General features: G+C 33.9%; 1 protein-coding gene across 1 annotated transcript in view; it reads right to left on the bottom strand.

Moving 5' to 3' along the window:
- The window catches only part of LOC105140904 (high affinity nitrate transporter 2.5-like), a 1,580-nt gene extending 504 nt beyond the window's left edge, over positions 1–1,076 (bottom strand). The window contains exon 1 of the mRNA XM_011047947.1: positions 3–1,076. Coding sequence (XP_011046249.1) covers positions 3–909 — 907 coding nt within the window. The 5' untranslated portion in view covers positions 910–1,076. The remainder of the gene's footprint in view (positions 1–2) is intronic.
- Positions 1,077–9,798: the final 8,722 nt, after the last annotated feature.

Genomic DNA, 9,798 nt, shown 5'->3' with positions numbered 1-9,798 from the left:
ACCAACGCTTGCTGCACTCATTCCTGCTGTATGGAGTTGAAGGTCAAATCTGTCATAGAAGTATTCTGCGACAATGTTGTCTATTGTCAGCTCTACCCCAAAACAATACCCATAACTGAGTGCCAGGATCCACCCTCTGTAATTTGTGATTCCATGATAGAAGACATTGGAGAATTTATCTTTTGTTTTATCCCCTGCTTTCTGCAGCCGCCTAAAGTTTCCGTCCGGCAAGTCCTTGCCAAAGATCAAGACTGCAAACGCCGATAGTGTCTGAAACAGGGCAGGAATGAAAAAAGCAATTCTCCAAGCTGTGAATTTGATGGCTCCAATGTCACGGATGAGGGCAAACACAAGGGGCATGATTAGTTGCGTTGCCCCGCCGCCAAGATTACCCCAACCTCCTGCAACCCCATTAGCCGTGCCGACTACGGGGGCTGAAAACATAGAGCTCATCCAGAATTGAGTCGAGACAAAAGTGGACAGAGAGAAGCCAGTGAAGAAACGCACCAGGAGAAAAGAAGTAGAAGATGAGGCGATGGAAGTGAAGTAAACTGCTGGTGCGGTGAGGAGGATTAATGAGGCAGAGGCTAGACGGGGTCCAAAAAGGTCACAAGCAGTCCCCATAGCAACTCGAGCAAAAACCGCACCTGACACGGATGCAATGCCCGCATTACCAATGTCAGAGGCAGTGAGGTTGAGGTTGTCACGTATGATAGGAAGAAGGGGTGGAGCAGCAAAAGTAGAGACAAAACAGGCAAAGAAAGAAACCCAAGACAGATGGAATGCCCGCATGTGAGGGGCAGCTACCGAGAACAGCCGGAACTCAGTTGCCTTGTGTTCTGAATCCACTGGAAGAGCGAATTTTGGAGGCTGAGATTCCTTTGCAGTGGCTTGCCCTTCCATCTCCATCTTATTGTCTATGAAAGAAAAGGGAAACGCGGTGGGGATGCTCCTTAGTTTTTCCTTTGTGCAGGAAAGAAATAGCTGATTCCTTTGGTAAGCCTTTCCTATTATATATAGTACTTGTGGTCACCTGCTGGTGGCTCTTCGCATGTAAGAGAAGCAAGAGTAAACAGTGACCACGCAAAGAAAGAAACCCTTGAGAGTGGGTTTTTGGAGGCTGACGTTCCTTTTACGGTGGCTTGTGTGGGTGAAAAATATCGAGCATGCTTGGTTCATATTTCCTGTAAATACCAATGGTCATCATGTTTGATTAGAATGGAAAAATATGTGTAGTCAAATCCAACTATCTGGCAGAAACTGGCGTTTGTCAATATTGAGATTATTATAGTTTAAATACATAAAATTACCAAAGGCTACTTTGATATTTAAACGATTTGAGGCATTTGAGCTCCAACTCCAAGTGAGAACTCCTGGTACATGTACGTGACCATTATCGTGCCACCAAGATTTAACCTTCACCGTTCTGCTTTGAAAGGCTTGCACCTCTAATAGTGAACTTGTTCATGTGGCTCCTATTAGTAGTCTAGGCATAAAAGGTTTTTACTGGAGAGGATGATTATTATCTATAAGGATGTTCTTTATCTCTTTTGTGCAAGGAAACTGAGACTGTAAATTAATTTTTTTCATCATTATACTATAATATGATTGTTTTAGAGTAGATTCATGAATTGGTTTGGATGTTTAGATTTTTTATGCAAGAACCCAAATCATAATTTGTAGGAATGATTCGGTTCGATAAAAAATAACTTTTAATGTCATGTTATTACTTTTTTCTGTACTCATCTATCTAAATAGCTTATAATCATTTAATATATCACTAATGGGATTCTTAGGAAAAGGGTTGACTGTCCAAGTATTATTACCGATTAATTTCATTTTTTTTCTATACACGAGATCACGTATGTGTACACCATGGTTTATGCATTATAGAAATTCGTGTGAATTTATTACTTCACGCCGCAGTCTATGACCTTGGCGATTGCGCAAAAGCACAAACCAATGGCTCTTTGTAGCAAAGAAAAAGCAAGGTTTGGAACTTGGAGGTTTATACTTCCGCCGAGTCCCATTAAAAGTCCTCTATTCTACGGTGTCTGCCAACAAAACGAAAGGAAGTTAGAATTAATGCATGGACTTGTGAAAGGGGTACTGGGCGACAGGCGTTGAAATTTGATTTTAATAGCTGGTTAAAGGAACTAAATAGTGATCAGCAGCCAACGGAAAGAGACAGCAAGGGAACAAGTTGCCCTTCTCCAGCTACAACGTATTGACTCTGGAGTTTTGGAAAGCGACCAAGGAATAAATAACAAGGAATCGCGCTCATTTATTTGCTAAGAAGTCTTGGAATTTTGTTCCCATAGAGTACAAGGAAGAATCTGTACTGATCCCGTACCTGTCCATGATAGATTTCTCGAAACAAGTACAGAATTTGTTAGGCGTCTTAAAAATCTTGTCTTATAATTGTTTTGGATAATGCAAAAAGTAGATGAAGATAATATTTTTTTTTTAAGTTTTTAATATTTATTTTAAGGTTATTTTATTATAAATTATAAATTATTTAAATATCTAATAATTAATAATAATCTACATGAATCATAAAAATCTTATAATCCTTTTAAGAGGAGAGATTATTATATTTTTGAGTGTTAATTTTTTTATTGTATTTTAAATTTTTTTATACTATATTTTACTCATAAAAAATAAAAGGTATAAATTTTATTTATAAGAAAATATAAAAATCATATAAATAGAAAAATATTAATTTGGTTCTTACATGATATCACATATTATTTTATGCTAATTTTTAAATTTATTCGATCAACTTCTTATTTGATTATTTATAGGTCTAGAATTATAATATCCTCTATTAGTTATATTCTAGTTTTTAATTTCTAAAATTTATTTATAATCAAGTCGCATTTAATTAATCATCCCATTTTAATTTCTAATTAATGATTTTTATTTTTGTAACCCATTAGATTCCTTTATAAGTTGATCCAAATAAAAATTACAATCTTAAAATAATAGGATTCAATATATTAATTCATTATTAATTTAACAATTAATTAAATAAATTAAATCAAGTACAATGTCTAGCAATATTTTATGATCGCTCAAATATTAGAAAAGTCATAAGTGATTTGACTTAACCTTTCAATAAATAATTTCTCAGTATAATTATTATCTTTTCAACAACAATATTATGATATACACATTTTAGCATGGAGTGTGTTTATTTTATCAAATCATGTTTGTTTTTAACACCATAGTCATTGTCGCACGTGTGCGGCATCGCGACGATTATCCACCATAAAAAATTATATCTCATAGATAGATATGTAGTCTATTTTGGGAAGATATAGAGAGACAATGGATTCTTATCTCTTATTTGTAAAATATGGACTGAGAGTCGCCACCTAATATTCTAGTTATTAGAATTCTAACTGGTCTTAGAGATGGAGTACATAAACTGGTTGTATAAAGGAAAGGTATTAGCACCCCACCTATGTCTTACCTAAGGTAAGCTTTATTGTTTTATTGTCTGATAAAATCAAACGTCTTGTTGTGGTTTTTAATTATTGGTTCATCAATGGTTTAAGAAAAGTCATCCTCTATAAGAAGATCCTTATCTTATTGGGTAACAACCTATTTGTTTTATGTCATAAAAAAATACTTTTTTAATATATGAAATATGTTTTATGTATAAATTCGTAATTTATGATACTACCACAAAACAAAATAAAATTTTTGTTATTTTTAAAATTTTAGCTAATGTTTTCTTGACTTTAATAAACTGATTATTAAAGCCAAAAAACATGCTAAAATATTTTTTTGGTGTATGGAAAAACACAATATGATTTTTTAGCTTTGAGACACTTAGCCGTATACACAATTTTTTTTTAATTTTTCTTAAAATTTTGATGAAAACTAGGTATTTAATACTGGATTTGTGTTTTTACAACGTGAAATACAGACTGATATTAAGCAAAACAGATATAAATCACGTGAAATACAGACTGATATTAAGCAAAAAAGATATAAATCAAAAAGTGAAAAATAAAAAATATTAAAAGAAACATATATTTTTTTTGAAATGGACAGAAGCCGCGCAAAACGAAATGGGCTAGTTATTATGTCTAAGCATAGTAACCAACTCTCCATTATTTATTTAAATGGGCTAGTTATTATGTCTAAGCATAATAACCAACTCTCCATTATTTATTGCAGAACGTGAATTATTCACGTTCTGCATGCAAATACAAACAACGGCTGAGCAAAGGAGAAAGAGACAGGGCAATTGGAAGTCACCTGGGGGTGGTGCAGCCTGAATGTGGTTGTTAGTGGTGGAGGTGCTATGGTCACGGTGGTAGTGTTCGTGACTGGCGGTGCTTCTTCTTCTTCTTCCTCTCCCTTCTATGGTTATTTTCTTTTTCTTCATCTTCTCCCTTTTGTCTTCATTCTCCCATCTTTTGTCTCTTCTTTATCTTCTCTTCTTTGTGCCCTCTCTCTTCTTTTCTATTCTACCCCCTATTTTTATAGGAAAAAACAGGGGAGGAATGTAACTAGGGCGGTCACTATGCTGCCGCCTAAAAAATTAGGGGTGTGTCAGCGTCTTTTTGAATGGATAATATGACGGTGATAGAGGAAGAAAAATTCTCTTCTTCCCCTGTTTTGCTTATCTAGGGGAAGAAGAAAGGTTACAGTGTCGTTCAAAACAACACCGTTTTAGTATCTTTTTTTGTTGTTGAACAGTAGATGAAAAGATGTTATTTTGAACAAAATACATCGTTTCATTAAAAGAAAAAGGCAACAAAAATGTGTCAGTTCACATTGGTCCTTAATTTATAATTTGTTTAATTAAGTCCTCAATTATAATTTTGATTTAAAAATCAAAGCAATTGCACCCCTGTCAAAAATCAAACAGCGACCTTGAAGTTGACGACCTTTTTCACTTTGATTCTTAATCTCGAATTAGTGCAATTTGACCCTTAATTGAGCAATAAACTTCTAATTTTTTCAATTTGACCCCTGATTTGGTTTAATTACAGCCCCTTTATTTACACACCTTTTCCAGTTTGGTCAATGGTTTCAAATTTCTTCAATTAAGTTTTTAATTGGCCATCAAACTTCAATATTTATGCTATTAAGCTCCTGATTTGACCAAATTAACTTTCAAAAATTGTAATTTGACCCTAGAACTTTAATTTCTTCCAATTAAAGCCCAAATTAACTCCAAAATTAGTTTTTCTTGCAATCAAACTCTCCATAAATTTAATTAAAATTTAATTGAGTCCGTAAATATCTGATTTTGGACTTTTCCTCCTTATAATGAATTTTCTTTGTCAACAAGGCTTTCATCAGTCAATAAAATACTGTCAAATTTCAATCTTTATATTTTTGAACCTCCTCAACCAAGTTTCAACCATTTTCTAGGTGCTTTGACATCCTTTTTTCATTGTTATATTTTTTTATAATATTTTTTTTGTTTTTTTATTATTTTAAAAAGAGAAAAAATATGAATTGAGGAATAACCCAAAAATGAGTTATGACAGTTGCCCCTTCTTTAAATGCTTATGGAGCAAAGATTTTGCGTAGAAAGTATTGTAAAAAGAAACCAAACTGGTTTTCTTGAAATGTGGTTGACTTGAAACTTCAACCGGACTCTAAGTCTTGTGTGTGGTTAGGCTAAACTAGGATCCCTTTCGCCGGTCCTCTTTAGCCAGAACCCAAAATACTGTGTGTGGTTAGGATAGATGGTGATTCCTTTTGCTAATTTCCTCTAACCTGAATAAAAAATCTTGTGTGGTTAGGATAAACTGAGATTTCTTTCGCCAATCCCCTTTAATCAAACTTAAAATTCTATGTGTGGTTAGGATAAACTGAGATTCTTTTTGCGAATCCTCTCTAACTAGAACAAAAAATCTTGTATGTGATTAGGATAAACTGAGATTCCTTTCATCAATCCCCTCTAACCAGAACCAAAAATCCTGTATGGTTAGGCTAAATTGGGATTTCTTTCACTAATCTCCTTTAACTAGAACCAAAATTCTATATGTGGTTAGGATAGACTAAGATTCCTTTTGCCAATCCCCTCGAACCAGAACTAAAATCCTGCCTGTCTAAACCCTTTGTTTTTTTGAAGAAAGACGATTTATTTTCATGGATGACCTACTCACACACTCACGCTTACCTTGGTCTATTTTTATAGGTGACCTGCTCACACATACTCAAAATGGCCTATTTTCAGGGACGACTAGCCCATACACTCATGCTTACCCTAGTCTATTTTTATAGGTGACTTGCCCACGCACTCACACTTATCCTAGTTTATTTTCATGGGTGACTTGCCTGGATATACTCAAAGTGGTCTATTTTCAGAGGCAACCAGCCCATACACTCACGCTTACTTTAGTCTGTTTTCACAGTTGACATACCCAAGTAGAAAAAAAAAGTGGTCTCATTGTAATAGGTGACCTACCCAGGTGAATGAATGGTCTCATTATAATAGGTGACTTGCCTAGATAAAAAAACATGAAGAATTGGTTGAATTGTAATGGGTGACCTACCTAAGTGGAAAAAAGAAAGAATGACCGTGTTGTAATAGGTGACCTACCCAAATAAAAAAATATAAAGGAGTAGTCAAATTGTAATAGGCGACCTACCTAAGTGGAAAAAGAAAGAGTGGTTGTATTATAATGGGTGACCTATCCAAGTGAAGGAATGGTCTCATTGTAATGGGTGACTTACCTAGATAAAACAATATGAAGAAGTGGTTAAATTGTAATAAGTGACCTACTCAAAAAAGATAAGGGAGGGCTTAAAGGCGCATTCAAAAGGAGGTAGGGTTAGAAAATGTAATACTTGAGTGGTAAAGGCTTAAAGGCACACTTAAAAGGAGACAGTGTTACAAAACACACTACCCTAATGGTGAAGGCTCAAAAACATATTTAAAAGGAGGTAGGGTTACAAAACACACTACCTAAGAGTTAAATGTGAAACACTGATATATCAATGATGAAAATAAATGCATTATGATGGATATGTATGTATATTTACCTAAGAAATATAAGCCCCCATTTTTTCATAGAGTCTTTTTTTTTTTCAAAAGTTGGAGTGTTGATAATAAACTTTGATAGCCTTTTCACCCTTACTTACTCGAGTCACATGCTGTGATCTTGACCTCTAGAAAGGGTTTGATGCTATCATATTTCTTTGTCTTCCAACCTTTATATCAAAGGTTGTCTATTTTGCTCGATATTTTCCTTAAAAAAGGAATCATGGAGCCAGCCCTACTAGGTGTTTGCCCCCCAATTTAATCATGCCCCCCAAGTGTTCTGATTGAGTTTTCTTTTGGATGAGGCAAAAGAAAATATCTTCATGAAAAATTTAAAAAAATAAAAAAATATTATTTTAATATATTTTCAAGTAAAAAATATTTTAAAAAAATAACTATAACTACACTTAAATATGAATGTGAAATTGTGAATATTAGCAAGCTAGTGAACTATGTGGCTAGACTGGTGCTGGCAAGCCACACCATCAAGACCACAAGTAAATAATTTGATTTTTTTTTCAATCACAAGGCATAGTGTCTCTCATGACCATAGATGCAACATAACTCTTAACTCTCTATTTGTTTTTTATATTATTATTAATAATAATTCATTAATTAACTAGTAAAATATTAAAAGATGTGATTAAATTAATGTAACCATATTTTTAAAATATTATTTATTAAAAATGTATTTTGCCTTTTATTTTAAATTTCACACTTCAATAATTTAATCTTCTTCCTTTTCATTTTTTTTCCTATTTTTTTCTTTAATATTGAGTTATTTTGTAATTTTTTTGTAAGTTTTTTTTAATTTTTTTATATTAGGTTATATATTGATTTAATATACTCAGTTTTTTTCCTTTCAATTCCAATACTTAATATTAAATCTGTTTGAAGTAAGGTTTTATTATTTCTAGATTTATTTTCTATGAGTTTATTTTAATCTCATCATTAGGTCATAAGTTTAATAAGTTAATCTTGATTTATTTAGATTTTTTTTTTGTTATTGTTTTTTTAAAATAATTTATTTTTTGATTTTTTGATTTAATATTAAATTTCTTGAAAAATATACTTTATAATTTATTTATTTATTTTTTATATAGTTATTTTAATCCAATAACTGAGGTTAGGAGATGATGAGACGTGCTTCGGCCATAATCTAAATGGATCTATGTTGTTGTGCAGCCAATAATGATAATTACAAGCTACAAGTGAGGGATTGGATCATAGAAGGTCAAGATAGCCTAACTGACCTAGGTGAAAGTATGACAGATAAAGGTATTGCTTGTGAGCTTGTTAGACAGTACAACATTAATATCTTTTTATCCTTGTTTCTGTGTAGTCTCTTCTTTATGATTCGATCGAACTCATTCTTGGACACTTTATACAGCAGTTAATCAATACGTTTGGTAAGGACTATTCTTTGCCAACATCAATTAGTTTGCCCTTTTGGAAAGCTAAAAAATGAAACTTCAAAGTTAGATGGATATGGCGGCTCTCCAATTGCAGACTTCGGGCAGATTCAGGCTTGGTATATACTTTTTTCTTTTTACAGGGCAAGAATATAAGTTGCATGGTTCTAGTGCAAGGTATTTGTCTTCTTTATCGATGTATATGATTCTGTTGTGTATGGTCACACACCATGTGATGGTGGGATCATCACATTAAATGTCATGTGATGACTGTCTTTTAGTGTTAATATTATTGTGGTTCCGGTATTGTAGCGGTAGATTTGAAAAGAGAAGAGAGGAGAAGAAAATCAAGAGAGAAAAAGAGAAGAAAAGACAGCAGAGCAGCCTGCATTTTTTTTTCGATTTCCAGCTCGTTCACCGTTGGATCGGGCTGAGATTTTGACAGCAGCTTCTAGACACGTTGATCTTCATTCTGGACGGTTGGATCGAAGATTGGTGGAGTGGAAGCTGATCGTTTTGATAGAAAACGGGGCTATCAGTTTTGTGAGTTTTTCTCAAATAATTCTCCTTTAATCTTGTTGTAATCCGAGAATAAGTTGTTCTTGATGATATATATGTTGTATCCCTGGAGTTGCAGGAAACGGCGAGGAAGACGCGTGACGCGTGTCTGTGTGCGTGGGCAGTGATGATGACGGCGCGTGCAGGCGCGTTCGGGCATGCAGGACGTCAGATGTTTCCCGCATCGGGTTTTCCACGTTAAAAATCTTGGTGTTGATTTTGTGATTATTTGCATTATTTTCATCATTGTTTGATTCTGTTTTACTGTACAAAGAGGGAAAGAATTGGGACTTGTGAATTGTAATTATATTCCGTTGAATTGATCCGGGTAAATTGATGTCCGGTTGTTCCGAGTTTTCCCAACAGATTCTTCAAACCCAAGAAAACGTTGGGCATTCCCTGAGTTAGCAATAACTATGCAAAGTACCCCCTAACAAGATCAGTGGAAAAAGTGAACTAAAGTCGACTGATCGAGACGCTGATAACAAGTGTATGATGGAATCCAAAAAAGTAAACTTCTGTTATTTGGCTTCTTTTTTGCTTTTGCCTTATTTGGTTCATATTTTGGCTAGAGTTTTCTTATCATTAAATGGAACACGTTCTGATATAGGTGGCGATAATGACTTTCCAGGTCTTATTATTTTCTTGATTCATAATCCATACTTAATATATAGATACTTAATGCATCCATTGTTAGGTGATCCAAACATTCAAACACACACAAATTTACGTGGTTCGGCAACTTGCCTACTCCACGGAGCTACTGGTTTGTATTAATCAAGCTCAAAAGCAATACAAACAACAAAACAAGGA

This window comes from Populus euphratica, unplaced genomic scaffold (assembly GCF_000495115.2).
Source record: "Populus euphratica unplaced genomic scaffold, PopEup_1.0 scaffold145.1, whole genome shotgun sequence".
Taxonomy (NCBI): Eukaryota; Viridiplantae; Streptophyta; class Magnoliopsida; order Malpighiales; family Salicaceae; genus Populus; species Populus euphratica.
The sequence above is the reverse complement of the archived record's forward strand: the minus strand, read 5'-3'. Positions and strand labels throughout refer to the sequence as shown.